Raw genomic sequence first — 19,303 nt, forward strand, 5'->3', positions numbered from 1 at the left:
ATTTAGATGTCATAGTTATGTATATGTTTGATTGTTTAATTATTTATTTATTATTTTTGTGCCAGCACTGGGTCTTGAACTCAAAGCTCTGTCCCTTATCTTTTTCCCACTGGTGCTCTACTGCTTGAGCCACACTTCTACTTCTAGGTTTTTGCTGATTAATTGTAGATAAGAGTCCCATGGACTTTCCTGCCTAGGCTACCTTCAGATTTGCAGAAGTCAGCCTCCTGAGTAGCTAGGATTGCAGACATGAGTCATCAGAACTCAGCATATTTTGCTTAGGTACATTTTTGACACTTGAGGAAAGATGAGAATCTGTAGTCTATGAGTAAGTAGAGTTGGAGGGGACAGTGAGGCAGTAGCTACTTCTAAGATATTAGACAACTGAGAAACTAATAGAGATGAGCATCTTGGACTCCGCTGACATTTAGAAATACAATAGAGATACAGGGAAATCCATATGCACATTATCATGCAAGCCTTGACAATAAATATTTCCAAAATAAGCAAAACTCACATCAGTTCTGAGCTCTGCTGTCAGAAATGCATGATGGAGTCTAATCATGGAAAATATCAAATTTAAATTGAGAGACATATGACAAAATAAGAAATGACACATGTTTAATTTTGACAAGGACTGACTGAGAAAATATTCAGATCAACAGGACCGAAGGGAAGTGATGATTAAACATATTGTACGAGTCTGGACTGCATACTGATGGACAATTATATTTTTCTTTTGCTATAAAGGGCATTATTGGGACAATTGGTAGAATCTGAATATATCTGAGGATGTTATCATATTGTCATCTCAATATTGTCTTTCTGATTTTGATGTGGATAGTTTAACGTGTCAATAGAATGTCCTTAGGGTTAGAAGTGGTAGAGTACCAGGAGAGCAAGTAAGAAAGGAGCTGTAAGTTCAACTTCAGCACCAGAAATAAAATAAAAATAGAAACAAAAGCAAAAACAAAGATTTGGAAGTGTCTTTGCTATTTAGAAATTCACACAGCAATATTTGAGGAAAAGAGTCTAATGTAATCATAATTCAGAAAAAGTAATTTTGTCATCATCATTTTGAGCCAGTACAGTAAAATTTTAATTTGGGGAAATAAGGCTGAAGGATATCTGGTCATTCTTTATACTAATTATTAAAATTTTCTACCATCTGAAATTGTAATGAAAGTAAAAAGAAATCTATCCAATTGTGGAAAAAAGGGAAGATAAAATAAAAATACAGACAGGCATCACTGTCAGTGATCTCTGTGTACATTGAAAATGTGGGCTTTTTTGGCTCCCAAAGCTTACTATAAACTGTGCAGGTGTCTTTTGTACATTTGCCTTATATTTGACTTCTCATATACTTTCTGCTTCAAAGATTTAGGACGAGGTCTCTGGACTCAAGGTTCCTTGATTCCTCCCTCCCATACAGAGAGATTTTGAATGATCTTGGGTGGAATTAGATCCTGATGAAAGACCTCTTCAGTATGCATTGTGGGCTTATGCTACTTGACTTGTAAGCCTATTAAAAATGACTTTTTTTCATGAAGGGGTTCTTTGCTATATTAGTACAACAGTGATACTATTGTCACTCAGCAATGTCATTACAAGAGCAAAAGTTATATATAAGTCTTAAGATGGTCTGAATGTCGAGTAGGGAATGCAGCTTTGTGAGCTGAGAAAAGAAGACATTTCAGTTCTAGAACAAGCATGCTTTAGGAAACGCGTTCCACTGAGGTCAAGAAAATGGCAGCTGCATCTGTAGAACATTTATATCAGCTCTTTCACTCTTTAACATTTGCTGCTCTATAGAGGCCCCCAATCACAGCATTGTTTCCTCCAATTTCCTTGGCCTCTCAGACTTCTGAGTTATTCTTAGTTGTCATTCACCAACAAAGACTTAACATTTACCAGGAGACTTGAGAGCAAATTCCTCAAGCCTTTCAGTCATGAGTGATTAGAAAAACCAGCAGTTAGTAATTAAGCCATGAAATGAATGAACTGTGGAATATTTGGAAAGTTATCGTAGAATGCTCAAAGCAGCTGGTGAGTATGAAGAACTCCCCTTGTAAGAAAAGCCCTTCAATCTTCAATCCAGAGAACCCACGAGCTGTGTTTCAGCTTTTCCCTCGCTGGAGGTTTTTCTAATATTGCTTAATAACTAATATCAATCACAAATTTTCATAATGTTATACAGACATCCTAGGGTTGCCTTAATATGTATCATCTAGCAGTTTTCAGCACAACCAACTGAGTAACTCTGCATAAGTTATTTTGATTGGTTGATACAGCACAGCAATAATGGCTTTTGTAAATTGCTTGGCTTTCCTTTAGTAAGATAGATTTCCTGTTTAGGATTCTGAGGCGGGGGAGATTCGTAATTTTGGAGAAATAGCAAGTCTTCACCCCTGCATGTTAAAATACGAACACTGCCATGAATTACAAAACAGCATTTTAGATTTCCTGAGCTTACACGATCACAGTACAATCACTAAAACATCTGTCAATTGAATAATTCCAGTCTTACCATCTTAGTCACACTTCTCATCAGCATCTCTGAGTGAGTGGACATTTTTATTCATAGCGAGTAATTTGTGTTCAGTTGGATTAATAATCAGGTTTTTAAAGTTTATTTCTCCTCTATCAACAAATGTTTTCAAAGTAAAATAAAAGGAAATGAAACTAGTTAAGTCAGGCCCTTGTTTACACGGGGCAAATTAATGAAGAATATTCCATTGCTACTCTACTCAAAAATACCAGGGGATGGTCAGCAAATAGTCCTTGGGGACCATTATTTACACTGTGCTGGAGGCAACTGAGAGGACATGATATGCTATGTAGTTTTTGTTATGTTTGCAACCTTATCTTAGATCTCAGTTTTCTTCTTGGTAAAAAAGAGGGGATTCTGGGCACCTGTGACTTACCCATGCAATCCTAGCTATTTAAGAGAATGAGATCTATGAATCACAGTTCAAAGCCAGCCTGAGCCAAAAAAATCCATGAGACTCTCCAATTAAGTTCCTCCAGAAAGCAATTGGAGCTGTGGTTCAAGTGATAGAATGCCAGACTTGAATGAAAAAGCCAAGGCATAATGCCCTAGTCTTGAGTTCAAGCCCAATAATGGCACAGAAAAAAAATAGAGAATGATTCATTGGCTGGATATAGATATGAATATGCTCATAAATATTCTGTCTTGATAATCAAAACTTTCGGGGACTTTACCTTAAAGTTATAGCTTTGGCAGACATTCACGCCTCTGATCTAGTGATCAGGAAGTGATATTTTTAAAAAGGATAGAATTTAAAATTAGTAGCTCCACCATTATGACATTTTCCCATGGCTTTAGACTCGAGGTTGAAATGAATTTTAAAAATTGCCACATAAACGTTTTTCTGGTTCTTGACTCTCTTTCACAGTACATCATGGTCTTGACTGTGAGTGCACAAAGTTTGAGATTGGTAAGACCCCACTGCCCCAGAACTTTGCTGTTAAAAGCTAAGTCTTGTGTGGAGATAATCTTACTCTGCTTTCCTGCTGTCTATCAAACCATCCCCTGTTTCATTGCTGCTTACCCCTCTAGCTAGACCTACATCTGGTGCCATACATAGTCTGATGCTCTTTATGTGATATACACAAGTACTCGTGGACAGCAATGATGTTCCTTTTTGCATTTATCTTCTTCAAGCTGTGTATCTTTCATTTGCCCTCATAGTTTGAAGCTTCTACTGAAAACTTTATCAGCTAACCATTGTATTTGAAGCATGTTCTAGACTATGTCCCATATTTTACATACTGTATTTCAATGTGTGTTCCCTAAATGGAATTAGTCCCTATTTATGCTGAAATATTGGGTTTAATTGTTATTGTTGTTTTTTGTGTGTGTCAGTTCCAAGGTTTGAACTCAAGGCCTTGAGCTCTCAGCTTTTTTACTCATGTTTAGTGCTCTACCTCTTTAGCATGTTTTCAGCCCAACAGTTTAGTTGTTAATTGGAAATAGTAACCACAGAATTTTCTGCTCAGGCTGGCTTTGAAGCCTGATTCTCCAGTTCTCAGCCTCCTGAGCAATTAGTATTACAGGCATGAACCACTGGATCCCAGCTTTGAAGTGATACTTGATTGTAATGAGCATCTATCAAAAAGGATGACATTTACCAACTATTGTTTCATGTTAAAGATAAAATGTAGGCATGTTACCTCTTTTTTTTCTTCCCTCTCTCTTTCCCTTTTCCTTCCTTCCTTCCTTCCTCCCTCCCTCCCTCCCTCTTTTCCTTCCTTTCTTTTTCTTTCTTTTCTTTCTTTCTTTCTTTTTTCTTCCTTCCTTCCTTCCTTTCTTTCTTCCTTCTATCCTTCCTTCCTTCCTTCCTTTTCTTTCTTTCTTTCTTTCTTTCTTTCTTTCTTTTTTCTTCCTTCCTTCCTTTCTTTCTTTCTTCCTTCTATCCTGCCTTCCTTCCTTTTCTTTCTTTCTTTCTTTCTTTTTCTTTCTCGCTCTTTCTTTCTATCTCTCTCTCTTTCTTTCTTTTTTTTTCTTTCATTTGTTCATTCTTCTGGCTTTGTGGTGGCTAATTGGATATAAGAGTCTGATGGACTTTCCTGATTGAGTTGGCCTCAAACTGCGGTCCTCAGTTCTCAGCCTCCTGAGTAGATAGGATTACAAGCCTGAGAGACTGGCACCTGACTTTCTTTTGTTCTTTTGATGGTTAATTGGAAGTAAGAGTTTTGTGGACTTTCCTGCCCGAATTGGCTTTGAACTAGGATCTAGGAGTGAAGGACTGAAAGAAAGGGCATGTGGTAGAAATGGAAGAAACAATGGTTGAGACAAACTTGAATTCTGGAGAAAGATATTTAGGGTTTGTACTGGAGTACTTGCCACTTTAAGTGTGTTCTAAGGATTTGCAGAATCATCACCACCTGGGAGTTTGCTAGGAATTCTCTTACCTGCTGAGCTGGAATTCATCTCTTAGCAAGGTACATGCAGAAAACTAAGGTTCATAGACAGCACTTTGTATGGTATTTGGGGCAAAAATAATGTACTAGAGTTATTTTATATAACCCACAGAATTAAATTACGTTATCTTTAGCTTATAGGTAAACTGCCTTTAGCTTACAGATAAACTGACTTGATTATATCACCCCATAAATTAGTCTTTTTTGGTCAGTTAACTGGAGATAAGAGTCTCACTGATGTTCCTGCCCAGAGTAGCTTTGAACTGAGTTCCTCAGATCTCAGCCTCCTGAGTAGCTAAGATTATAAACACTAGTCTCCAGGTCCTCCTCTGAATCATTGAGTTTGGATTCAAGCAAGAAATTAGGACACTGATGTGTCTAGTTCCAACCAAGGCCTGGATCCATTTTGTGGAGGAATGAAGTAATTGGCATGGCATTTGGAAAAGTTAGATGTGAGAGAATCAGTAATGTGGTTAATCTGGCAGTAAGAAGATTAATCTGGCACTTCATGGATGAGGTGGTTCATGGAGCCTATGCCATGCACTCTGGGTGGTTGTAAGAAATGATGTCTACTGTTATTAGCACAGAACCCTGAAGACATTGTGACATTTCTTTCTCCAGACTAAGGTTATGCAACCAAAATTCACAGGGTCTCCTTTTTATTTATTTGTTGTTGTTGTTGCTTGTGGGGCTTGAACTCTGGGCCTGGGCGCTGTCCCTCAACTCTTCTGCTCCAGGCGAGCGCTCTACCACTTGAGCTACAGCTCCACTTCTGGTTTTCTGGTGGTTTATTGAAGATAGGAGTCTCATGGTCTTTCCTACCCGGCCTGGCTTTGAACCAAGGTCCTCAACTCTCAGTCTCCTGAGTAGCTAGGATTACAGGCATGAGCCACTGGCACCTGGCTGATCTCCTTTATTTTTTTTTAATTGAAATATCAACACTCTTGTTTGTTGTCCTTCCTTGTCAAGCTATGGAGTATCTGATAATTTAGCCCTTCTCCAAGCCTCCCTGAGCATTCTAGGGGAGTGTTTATATGCTTTACCATCCCTATGTGCTGCTCAACTGGCCCACTTTACCGACATCTAAGACAGCTGTTTCGTATCTCTTTGAATCCCTCAAGAACAGCTAAGTATTTGGGAAACAAGATCAGGAAACTTCAATGTAGAAAATAGGATCTGTTCCTAACTTTTCTAACTCTTCATAATGTTGATCTCTTCCCTAATGCTTAGCTTCATTTGCCTCCGTACCACAGGAGCCAACTTCATTCTTCACAGCATAAATGATTTGTAATATCTACTCATCTGTGACTCAGGGGAAAATGGTTTTATGTCCCCCAATTTGAGGTACCTTTCTTCTTCTTCTTCCCCTCTGCCTTTTTCCTGCACCTGCTTCTGTTCCTCCTCCCCTTTTCATCTCCTTCTCCACCTCCTCCTCTTTCTTCTTCTTTCTTCCTTCTCTCTGCCTCTATTTGTTTCTTGTCTCTGTGTCTGTTTCTCTTTCTCTATATCTCTGTCTCTTTTACCTTTCCCTGGACTAGTGGAAATGAGAACAATCAGGCCTGTACAACGGTTGTAAACTGACTCCATGTCTAAAGAGCCAGATGTTATTTGGCCTGGTTGATTCCAGCCAAAATAACATCTGAGCATGGATGCTTAAGTGACCATAAAGATAGTTCCCTCAAACTCTTTAGTGTTTCTTCGACTAGTTTTGTATCTTCTTCATGATGTGGCTTGATCTCATGATCAGTATGCATCTAAAACACATACACAGTAAGAATAAATAATCTGTGAAGGGCAATCTAAAGTCAAACAGAGCATTTAATCTCCTAGGCTGAATTTGGCCTTTCCAAGAACAATGAATGAATATTCAGGTTGCCTTAGCCCAGCCCAGTGGGATTGGGATCCCACTCAATCCTAGAGACTCAGATGGGTAAATGTTACTCATATAACGTGTGTGTGTGTGTGTGTGTGTGTGTGTGTGTGTGTGTGTGAAAAAGGAATCCTAGGATTATGGAAAAACATTTGTTCACCCAATTGCTAGATCCTTTGACACCATGTGTATACAATAAATCACAGAAACTACCAATAGCTAAATGGATTCATAGCTCCTTTTCAAAGTCATTTAACTAGAAGCAGTCTGTAGTAAGGGCTAGAGGAAATGATCTCCAAATGAAACACATGCCAAAAGATAACATTTTATAACTATCTTGAAAAAAAAAAAACTTCCTACAACTCATTCAGTGGCATTACATGCTTTAGCTGTTTGGTTGTTTTTTTATTTCTTCATGATCTACTCTATTATTTACTGTATTATCTATGCCCTGTTGCTGGTTGTGGATACACAATGAGACTTTATTTACATTTATACCTTTCAAGACCATTCAAGTCATATTTTCGATAGGATAATTTAAATTTTTTGGTGCTAGCACTGATATTAGGGCTTTAACTTAGGACCTTATACTCTTGCTTAGCTTTTTCATTTAAGGCTGATATGCTATACTAGAAGATCCACTTCTAGCTTTTTGGTGGTTAGTTGAAGGTAAGAGTTTTCTTTCTGCCTTCAAATTGGGATCCTCAGATCTCAGCTTGTGAGTAGTTAGGATTACTGGTGTGAGCCACTGCACCTAAACTCAGCCTACAGAATACATTTTCTGCCTCTACTAGATGGAATCTATTTTTAAAAATTGGAATTTGGAGGGTTGGGGGAAAGAAGAAAATTATAGAGTGGTTGGGATTCATTCTTGTGTTTTTGAACCTACATATTTTTGGAGGATAAAATCTGTTCTTGCAGATAGGTTTAAACTTATCATGATTAATTCTTTAAAGCTTTTTATTTCACCTCTTCCCTTTTGAAGCCTTTGGTTTAAAACAATTTTAGAGCGACAGGAGTATGGATTATCTTGGTGCCTTTCAATAGAAGAAAATACAATTTTCAGAAATAATAACTTTAGGAAAGAGGAAGATTTCACACTTGTGGAGAATAATCTCAGTACCATATTATTGCCTCAGTCTGAGGTGAAACATAGAACATCTGTTACTGTGATGGTTTTCCTGAGGCCAACCAAGCTTTTGGCCAGACTTATTTCTGTAGCAGCTAATGTTGGTTGCCTGTGGCTTGAATGGCTTTTGATAGTGAATAGAGGCCATAAACCAATGATGGGACATTGCCAGTTTTAGAGGTTTATTTGTCAAACTGGAGTCAAAGACAGTAGCCATTTAGAGGATTTAGTTTCCTTGTGACCAGGTATTTATTTATTGCATACCAATGTACTTGCTGAGTGACCATGTATGACTATTTTATGACCACTGGCTAGGCGTTCTGTTACTAGAACTGATGGAGGTCCTCTAACAAAGTGTTTCTCACAGCTTATCATTTTTTCCTGGCCAATGGACATTTGTAGGAGACCTCTAGGACCTAAGTACTGGGGATGGGAGAAAAGAAAGAAAGAATTTCATAAAATTCAGTCATTATATTCAATGTTCTATGCAATTTGAAAGTAGGAATGGGAGGGGGAATTTTTTTAATTAAAAAAAAAAGCCAGACACTAGTGGTTTATGCCTAACTACTCAGAAGGCTGAGATGTGAGGATTACGGTTTGAAACCTGTCTGGACGTGAAAGTCTCTGAGACTCTATCTCTAATTAGCTACCAATGCCCCCTAAAAATAAAAAAAAACAACCTGGAAGTAGAGCTGTGGCTCAAGTGATTGAGCACTGTGAGGTTCAGGGATAATGCCCAGGATGGACATAAAATACAATGAAATAAAAATAAAATGAAGTCAAATCTATATTTGCTGATTTGTGGATAATTGGAAGTCTGTGTCTCCCAAAATAATGTGAAAAGGTCAGGATAGGATTCGCACCACTTAGATTTTCAAGCAAAACATGGCTAACTCTGAACAAGTTCTCTTACATACTGGATCTCTGATAGACAATTATCCGTCCCTACAATATTCAACTAAAGTGTCATAATACAAAGTACTTGCTTTCATTCGCATAAAGCATGAACTTGGTTACTACAGTCCCTATGAGCAGTGTATGTGAAGAGGCTGTGGTAGCTGCCTCCTCCTCAGCCTCTCCTCTCTAACCCTTACCTCTCTCAAATCCAACATCTACAAAATAGTCATAGTATCTTTTAAAAAATGTGACTTGCTGGGTACCAGTTGCTAATGCCTATGATCCTAGCTACTCAGGACACTGATATCTGAGTATCTGCCAGCCTCTAGACTCTTATCTCCAATGAACCAGCAAGAAAAGCCAAAAATAAAGGTATGGCTCAAGTAGTAGAGCACCAGCTTTGAGTGGAGAAGCTAAGGGAGAAATGCAAGGCCCTGTATGGAACAAACATGTGACTCATGTTCAGCTTGGAACTTCTTACAATGTCTTATCACACTTGGGATAAAGTCTAGCCTCTCCCTTGTTTGGTTGGATGGTTCTTCTTGCCTTAACCTTCACCTTTACCTGGGAGCCCCATTTTATACCACTCACCCACTCACCTGATCAAAATGTCCCTTGAAAACCCAAGGTTATGTTCATTTGCAGTTACTATTTAAAAAAAAAAAACAAAAATAGAAAGGTCTGGGAAGGTGGCTCAGTGGTAGAGTGCTTGCCTTGCACGCATGAGGCCCTGGGTTTGATTCCTCAGTACCACATAAGCAGAAAAAGCCAGAAGGGGTGATGTGGCTCAGATGGTAGAGCACTAGCCGTGAGCTGAAGAGCTGAGGGACAGCGCCCAGGCCCAGAGTTCAGGTCCCATGACCAACCAAAAAAAAAAAAAAAAAAAAAGAAGAAAGAAATTGTTTATCATCTCCAAATTTAAGTGTCTGACTCCATCTTCTCATCTACATCTCTATTTAAAGTCCCTATATCAGAATTCTTTCAACTTAAACCTGCTCTCTCCCTCCTTCTTACCAACCTGTCTTACCTTCTTTATAAAACACATCACTAGTTTAAAATACAGAATAGAATTAGTTGCTTACAGTTCTTACTAGTTCAATAGGATCTAAGCTTCATAAAGGTCAAGGATATGTGTGTGTGTGTGTGTGTGTGTGTGTGTGTGTGTGTTTACCAGTATGAAGGCCACAAACTTCCCTTGCCCTCTTACTTGGCTACCCCCTCCAACTCTGCTTTTTTCTAGTTAGTTTGAGATAGTCTCAAACTTCTCTGCCTGTGTTGGTTTCAATTTGAGATCCTCTGCTCTGCCTCCTGAGTAGTTAGGATTACAAGAAGAAGTCACTAGCAACTAGCCCAGGACTTTGTAACTATTACATAGCATTATCATTTTTGAGCTGTAATATTGAGTCTGTCCTATATGCATGTACTCTACAAAAGGCATTTGGATATTTTTTGGTTCAAATTAATGGTTTATTTCCATCTTTAACACTAGCAGAGCAGTCCAAAACAGACTGATGTCCATGGGCATAGTTTAATGTAACAAAGAGTTGAACTATGTACACTCATTGAGGAAAGGAAAAAGATTTTTTCATAGCAACCTTTTCCTAGTTTGCACTTTCTGACTAAGAGAATTAAACACCTTCTCCCCAACTTAATTTAGAATGAATACATCTTCTGTGATCTACCACGTAAGCTGTTTTAAAAGATTAAACATAAAGCAAAGTTTTAAACAGGTGTTGCCATATTTATAGGTCAACTGCTGGCAGGGTTAGCTTGGCTCCTGAAGTCTGGGTATCACTAGGACACAACAAGAGCATTTCATGAGGCCCAGAGAGAACGAAAAAGCCATAATGTCCAAACAGAAGGCAGATCTGCACCATGAGTCACAACAGGAGCTGGTGCTCCTTATTACGCTCACTCAAGCCAACTGGAAAGAGGTCAAACAGTTAAAGAGTGAGGATAGAAATAAACCTTTTCACCGAGGATGGACACTCCTTCAGCCCCATTTAAAATGAATTCTGTGCTAAGTCTCTGCTCCTTCAGAAATTCACACTGAAGGTCAGTTATGGCTAGCATAGCCCCAAGTGTCCCCATTCCCACCTTAACGATGTTACACACCCAAAGGCTGTTGGTTTGGCTTGCTCTTAAGAGTGGTGTGGGGATGGGGGCTAGCTAGCCCTCAAGCCCTCTCCGCTGTAAGCTACCCCAAGCCTGGTGCTCTTGGAGGCAACAGGACAACGTGACACCTTCCAGAGGACCTGAGGTTCCCACACCTGCAGAGTGGAGCAGAGGTTTATGCGGCCTGATGGGGAGAGAGAACCACCATGCTTTGACCAAAATATATGGCACAATCTAAAGCCCAAAGGATCAAAACCCAATTGGGCCAGAAGAGCAGCTTCTCTTGAGGTAAGGAAGGGAGATAAAAAAGCCGAGTGAAGCATCAGGTCAAATGGCCAACGTCTATTAATGGGGTGACAGTGACCTGGGGAAATGCATGGAAAGTGAGCAGCTGGTAAGGCCACCATGACTGCCACCAAATTCTGGCTACCTACCTTTAGGCAGGTATCAGGCAGTGGGAAATGAGGACGAGAGGGCATGTGGCCCACACAGGACTTATTTTTTTAAAATAAGTTTTTGATTGTGAAAATACTGTACAGAGGGGTTACAATCACATGAGCAAGGTAATGAATACATTTCGTATCAAGCATTGTTGACAGGACTTACTTTTAACAGAAGAGAGCACATCCAAACACATGACTGTCCTATGGCCTTGTATGTCCTGTGCCAGGTGAGTAACGTTGGGACATGGTTAAGGTTCCTGAGAACAGTTAGTCAACAGAGATGGGGTGAGATGGGCACTGCTCCACAGGTGAAGTAGGTTATGAGGACATTAGCAGTACTATATCTCTTGTTCTTAGGAAACAGATTGCCCTGGAAAGAGGTTCTCTTGATTTGCGGAAAACACTGCACATCAATGGTAAGGTGCGGGCAGAATCATGGGTCACCTCTGACTCTCAAGGGAAGAAAGAAAAATGTCCAGTGTGAGGCTTTGGGCTAGATGTCCCATGTCTGACTGGATCGCTGTGTCGCTGACTGGTCTCCTGGCAGATGTCTGGGAAGGTCCTGCTCCCAGAAGAGTTGAAGCAAGCATTCCCATGAGAGAAACATCTTGGCAAATGTGTAGGCTCCAGAAGGAGGCTGGAGTCAACAAAGCTCACCTCAATCATGTCTGTCTCCTTTTCTCCCACCCAGGGATAAGACCACTCCACAGGAGCAGTGAGCAATGATGCAGAGTGGGCTGGGAGTGCCCCTGGATCCAGCCCCAAAGCATCAAACAGGGTAACCAAAGGATCTAAGGGGGTTGGAAACCAAAGAGCAGTTTTCGAATCCGTTGTTGGTTTTGAAACAGTCTTTTTGAGCTCAGGAAACTGGAGGCAGATCGCATGTGGAGAGTCCAGGTGGCTGTGTGTCTGTCCGTTGTTCTCTCCTGAGCAGATCTGACCATTTCATATATAAAGGGGGTCGTATCACTTGTGGCTGATCTTTATTCTACAAGTTGGGCAAATGTTAGCATTCTTAAGTGAATCACGGAGGCACTGGCTATAGAAGACGTGGCCACATTCTGTAGAAACAATCAGACCACCATTCTGCACAATCTCAGAGTATCCATCCATGCAGATTGGATGACTGACAGTACCAGAGGGCCTGGGTCCTATGGTCCTCTCCTCCCTCGCGCCTCTGGGGGTGTGGGTGGTCACATACACAGCTCTTTCCCTGGACAGTTTCTCATCATTGCTGCTCACCACACAGCTGTCAACCTGGTCTTGGCGCAGCCGTCTTGCGTGCTTCCTTGGCCTCCTTTCATCAGCGATCACCACGGAGTCCTTGTGAGTCAGGTCAACAACCACTGGTTCCAAAGATTCACAGGTGAGGTCCACAATTGCTTCTCCACCAGTTTCCACAAGTTCTATGGGTTTGGCTTCCAAGGAAATCTCAGGAGTGGCAGCTGCTTCCCGAGTTTGCTTCTGGGCTTGTCTAGAACCTACTGATCCACCATGCTTTCTCTTTCTTGTACTCATTGTGCTCTTTGGCTCCAACTTATAGGAAAAGAAGTTATACCAGGGCTTGCAGCAAAGTCAAATGTTTTCAGCCTCTTGTATCCACTGATTACTCATCCTCTGGCTTATAAACAATTCAGAGCTAGATAGATTTCCAGTATCTTCAACTCCAAAGACTCTTCTTTCATGTGTGATTCCTGATTACTTCTCCATTCACCTTACCACACTCCCTCTTTTGTACTTCAACCATAAGGACTTTCTTTCTCTACACAGACTTGAGGCTACTCTGGTCCCACAGAGACTGTTGCAGATGAACTCGAATGAGGGAAGCGCTGGGGAGAAATGCTCAAGCATTGGTGTTTGGAGGTTTGAATGGACGAAGGAAGTAATTTTTAATAGAGTCCACACATGGCTTAGAACATAGAATGTGGATGAGGAGAAAATAGTGTAACTCTCTAATTCAAAATATTGAACCTTGTTCTTTCAGGGGAGAAAGAGACATTTCATGGAAGATATAATCTGTGATGTTTTAGAATTCCTATAATCTCCAAGGAAATGACAAGAAGAAAATCTCAGTGCAATGCTAAATAAGAGGAAAACACTAGAATATGGCAGTTCTTATTTGTGGATGTAGTACTGGACTGAATCTCATGAGTGATCTCATTCCTTGGGCTTGGGCAGGGCACTGGGCTTGGGGTCAGAGGTAAGTTAGAGTTCTCTCCTTGACACCCACAAGCCCTTGCAAACCTGGGCAAGATGCAGACTCCTGTGATTGTTTTCTCGTCTGTGAAGTAACAGTGGCAAGATGAGCTAATAACTTTGTCAAGTGATTGCTGTGCTTTAAACTCTATGTGAACATTTTGCATGCATGATTTTAACGAATCCTCATTGTCATCTCTACAGCATTGATGCTTTTACTCTATCCTTCTCCACCTGGCCCTGTGTCCCAGGTGAAGACAGTGAAGCCTGGGAGGGATTTGGTAAGTGTGGTAATCATGGAAGGGCAATATCAGCAGTAGCAGATCTGGGACAGGAATCTTATGACAGTTTCAAGTGGAAACTCGAGTCATAATGGGTATGTTAGATAGCTTTACACTCCACAAATGACATCACCAGGCAGTTCTGACAGGATTTATCACACCCTCTTTCAGCTCTCAGGAACACAGATATCTCCACATTAGTTACAGACATGACCCTCAGTCACCTTTGTGTCTCCAATGTCTAGCAGAGTCTGGTTCAGTAAAGGTGTGTGTGTGTGTGTGTGTGTGTGTGTGTGTGTGTGTGTGTGTGTAGGTGTGTGCATGCACACTCCAGTACTGGAACTTGAACTCAAAGTCTCATGTTCTTGTTTGCTTTTATTGTTCAAGGCTTGCACTCTACTGTTTGAATAACCTCTCTACTTCCAGCTCTTTGCTGATTAACTAGAGACAAGAATCCCATGGACTTTCTTGTCCCTTCTGGCTTTGAACTGGAATTCTCAAATCTTGACCTCTTGAGTAGCTAGGATTATAGGTGTGAACCACCAGCACTCAGTATATTTGACTTTCTTAAATGTGGCTGATAGTCTGAGCCAACTCTTCAGTCTGGCATTTTGCTAATTTATTGGGGATTCAGTCTTAAGACTCTATGCCCTAGATGGCTTTGAAATTCAGCTCTCCAGATCTCAGCCTTCCAAGTAGCTAGGATTCTAGGCATAAACCCCCAGTATATGGCTGCACTGGTTATTCTGTCCAGGTGCATGCCTGAATTGGTACCCTTCTGTTTTAGGCTCTCTGTCACTGCTGGGAATGATAGATCTGTGCTCCTTTGTCCAGTTTCCCTCTGTTGAGATAGAGTCTCCTTGACTTTGATTTGTGGGCTAGCCTTGTACCACATCTTTCCATTTCAGTCTCCTAAATTTTTTTTGCCCTATTTCCCTCATGTGTCCACCGAGCATTGTGCATGCAGTGCTGCACACACCCTGTAAGATGGCATTTTCCTTAAAGAAAATTTCATCTTCTTTTGTTAGGCAAGAGATTGGGAGCAGATCATCTTGATTCAATAAGAACTGAGATGATTCAAGACAGAGCTTTGTTTTTGGCTTTTCTCTGGGATATAACATCCCAAGCCTCCACGTGGGATCTTGGCATGCTTAACCACACACTTGTCTCTGAAGTGCCCTGAAATTAAAATCCTGTCTCATCAGCACCATGAGCTAGATAAACAGCTGTGTTTAGCCTTTTTGGTTCTATCTACCACTTTCTGCCTCTCTTATTTGCTTTCACTATATGAAGTTTACAATTCTGCAAATGCTTTGAGAGCAACTTGCACAGAATGTTAGTCTTTTCTCTTTGTAATTTTTTTTTTTCCCTGTAGGATATCAGATCCTTAGGTGCTGGCTCCCTCAATAACTTTTATTTCAACTGTGTGTGTGTGTGTTGATCCTGGGGCTTGAACTCAGGACCTGGGAACTGACCCTGAGCCCTTTTGCTCAACTCTAGTATTTTACCATTTGAACCATGGTTTCACTTCTGACTTTTTGGAAGTTTCTTGGAGATAGGAGTCTCATGAACTTTCTTGTTTAAGCTGGCTTTGGACCATGATCCTCAGCTCTCAGCCTCCTGAGTAACTAGGATTACAGGCATGAGCCACAAGTGCCAGGCTGTCTCTGATTTTTATCTTTTTACTGTGGTGAGACCCTGCAATGCCTGAGCTTGCCTACAACATTCTGCTTGGCTTAGCCCCCACACGGCTTTCAAATTAGCAAATGTTGCAAAACGAAAAGTGACTGGCAAGATTGAGCTTACCACAATACATTGTCCTTCCAAATCCTGCTTTTCTTCAAAGCTTGCTAGCAGCTGTTTGTGTGTTTGTGGTTTTACCATGGCCAGCTTGTATAGCCATCAAGGTCCATGGTCAGTTTATATCAACTCTTTCACTTTTACAAAATAGCAGAACTCACATTTCATTATTAGATTTCCTGATGGTGTATGCTACTGAGTCAGATTAGTGTTCTAGCAGGAATCTCTCATCCTTTCATCCTCTGCTTTTTATGCCTTAGAAAATAACCATGCCCGAGATCAATGGATAATAACAGCTGCAGGCATAAACATACTAGACCAGGGCAGGGATAATGATTCCAAGACTTGGAAAAGGCCCACATCCATTGCTGGAAACCTTGGGAAGGAAAGCAGAGAAGCTTATTCATCAATGAACTCCAGCATCTCAACCCACACTGAATAAACAGTGATACTATGGTACCTTGATGGAAATTTTCCTGTAGGTACCCTTTGAAGTACCCTTAAAGTAAGCTTGTGTATTTTCATGAGACCCCAGTATAGGAAATGTGTCTTTAAGAAAGCAGAATAATTTGGAGGGGAAGTTGGGAGGTGAAAAGCTGGGAGAGAATGAGGAAGTGGATGACACTATTCAAAAGGAAATGTACTCATTACCTGACTTATGTAACTGTAATCCCTCTGTATATCACCTTTACAATAAAATTTTTAAAAAATCTAAAAAGAAAACAGAATAAGTCTTTCTCCATGTCTGTCTGTCTGTCCGTCTGTCTGTCTGTTTCTCTCTCTCTCTCTCTCTCTCTCTCTCTTTCTGTAACAAGTCTTTTAATGGGCTTGGTGGTAGAAATGGAATTCTGTAGGTGGTGGGTGTCATTATATTGCTTTGATTTCCAGAGACTGAGTGCATTTAGTAGCCACGTATGTAAAGTCCACATCTATTCTACCCAGGAGCGGCATTAGGAGCTTCTCAACAAACCTCTGATGAGTGACTTTCAGGATGCATGTCATGTGGCCAGCTTGCTTCAGAGCATGTATGAGCCAGTTATGAAGACACACAGAATTCTTCCTGGTTACTCATGTGAAACCTTATTTCCCCAGTGCTTACTCTTCCTGAAATTAAGCTCACTCCTCTGAGAGCTCTGGAGAGTTTGCTTAAACAGCAGAAGAGTCATTTAGTACCTTATAAAGGATAAACCTGATACTCTCTGCCCTCCAACCAGGAAACATCATTTGACATTAGGGACTGTTCAGTATAGCACATACCAGTATCACTGTCCCTACAGAAGGCAAACCAAAGATTTCCTGTTGATGTCCCAAGCACCCTGACCATGTCACATTATTTGCAGAATTTCATTAATATTAGCGTGATAATTGCCGTCCAGAAATCTACGAAGTTCTCCATTGGCCCAGGCCACTGAAAGCACCATCGATCCCTGAGAACTAACTCCCAGGTCTGCTGCCTGAGACCCCTTAATGTGTTGTTATGTAATCATGGAAAATAAATAACCACATGGATATACTGATAACACATTGCTTCTTAGGAAGTAGCAGACACAGAGAACTTACGGAAAGAAGTCTCCCATGTTCTGGCATGAAAATATAGTATCATTCCACAACAGAACAAGCCAGGAACTATGTTCTGAGGGACCACAGGAACAAGCTGTCTCAAGAACTGCCAGTCAAGCAGCTGTCCAAAGTCTTCTGCAGGATGGACCATGACTCCTCATCCAATCAATCTCCGGCAGTGGGTTTCTCTTACAAGCTGACTCTCAGTTTTTTTGATAATGTAAGTGTAGCTCAAGTAGTAGAGGGCCACCTTGAGCAAAAATGCCAAGTGAGAGCAAAAGCCCTGAGTTCAAGCACAAGAACTGGCATGCATGCATGCACACACGTGCACGCGCGCGCGCACACACACACACAAATACACACACACACACACACACACGCACGCACTGCAAGTAACCAACAAGCTCAGTTTTGCCATTCTAATCAGATTGTCCCCATTTGATGACCACATTATGGCCCTTACAGGTTTGCTGTTCCACAAACACTTCAGGAAAAGCAAGGCTGTTAATTGTGCCCTCTTTCCTAACAGAACAGGACTTTCTTTTTTAGAATCACTTCCTCCTTCTTTTTCTTCTGGAATCTTATCGTATTTTCTTTTTCTTGGAATTCTAAGTGAACAATTGAGGGAAAAGAGGCACAGAGAGATACAGATGCAATTCTAGAATGGAAAGAAACTTTTATCTTTGAGAATTTGATGATATTTCAAAACAACACTTTCTCACCATATCATGAAGCAAACTAGTTTTTTCTCTTTTCCTGCAGTGACTTTAGGATAATTATAATGTCAAGTGCTAAAAATAATCTTTGGGGTAATTAATAAATGTTCCAAGAACTGCTTTTGTTGTTTCTATGCATAGTCTAGTTGTAAGTCATAATAAATAATTAATGTAACTCTCATTTCCAATCAAGCTACTTTCCAAGTTGTGCCCATTAGAACAAAGAAGAGAACTCTGGAATAAAGCAATGCCATCTGTTGTGTGCTTTGGGATTCTTCTGGCAGTTCACCTTGCAGATTGTTATTTCATGAAACATTCTTATTCTATGATCAGATTTTTGATGCTATTTTGTGGTATAGTGTCTAGAAGCAAATAAAGCATGCTTTATTTGTCTGCCTTGGCTTCAACGCAGATTCCTCAGATCTCAGCCTCCTGAATAGGTAGGATTACAGATGTGATCCACTAGCACCCAGCTGCTAAGCTTATTTTTCTTTATTTAAAATATCAGCACATTTCTCTGTTTTCTTTCCAATGTACTTCCATATAATTTGATTCTCATTACTAGTTAGTAATTTTTGAGGTTTGGCCTTTGTTCCCCAATCTTGTAACTGACTGTCCAATCCACTATAATCTTATATCTGACTGTCCAATCCACTAATCCAGGACATGTCATTGAACATTCTTGAAATCTTATTGTTTCCTAGATGCAAGATGAGTGATAGTTCTCTCATCTCCAGGAATGATTCATTCACCCGAGCATGTTACCTCTCTGATGATGATTTGCTAGGTGTGTAAATAAAGGGATTCAAAGAAAAGTGACAGTGCACAAATAAAAAACTTGTGTCATTAGTAAACAAAAAACACATAACTACAAAAGCTGTTCATATTTTCTTTTGGGTCCCAAATGTAGAACCAAAAAACAAGAATTCAATAATTAATTAATTCATTAATTAAAAATAATTAAATGATTCCTCCATAAGTTCACAGTAGGTGACCCTTAAAAAAGTCTATATTATGCTAATGGCTTACTCTGGTTATACTAGCCATTCAGGAGCATGAGATCTCAGATCTGGTACTAAGCCAGGCTAGCCAGAAAACATCATGAGACTCTTACCTCCAGTTTACCAACAAAAAGCCAGAAATAGAGATGTGACACAAAATATAGAGTGTCATCTTGAGTAAAAATGCCAAGGGAGACTATGAGGCCCTGAGTTCAAACCCAAGTATAGGCACAAAAATTGTGTGTGTGTGTGTGTGTGTGTGTGTAATTTCTAAAACATATGTATTCTGTAGTACTTGTGGAATTAATGTTTGAAGCCCCTGGGGTCACTTAGCTGAAGGTGAAATTGTAA

At 40.3% G+C, this 19,303-nt stretch overlaps 1 protein-coding gene across 1 annotated transcript; it reads right to left on the bottom strand.

Annotated features, from left to right (window-relative positions):
- Positions 1-12,364: 12,364 nt before the first annotated feature.
- On the bottom strand, positions 12,365-12,980 carry LOC122096107 (E3 ubiquitin-protein ligase RNF4-like). The gene has a single exon (XM_042666526.1). It carries the CDS (start codon positions 12,914-12,916, stop codon positions 12,365-12,367), a length of 552 nt encoding a protein of 183 aa, XP_042522460.1. The 5' UTR covers positions 12,917-12,980.
- Positions 12,981-19,303: the final 6,323 nt, after the last annotated feature.

Source organism: Dipodomys spectabilis, unplaced genomic scaffold (genome assembly GCF_019054845.1).
Source record: "Dipodomys spectabilis isolate Male_0828 unplaced genomic scaffold, ASM1905484v1 ptg000365l, whole genome shotgun sequence".
In the NCBI taxonomy this organism is placed as follows: domain Eukaryota; kingdom Metazoa; phylum Chordata; class Mammalia; order Rodentia; family Heteromyidae; genus Dipodomys; species Dipodomys spectabilis.

Bases quoted from the DNA above. Each gene is read 5' to 3' on its own strand.
- LOC122096107 (XM_042666526.1), bottom strand. From the start codon at position 12,916: ATGAGTACAAGAAAGAGAAAGCATGGTGGATCAGTAGGTTCTAGACAA.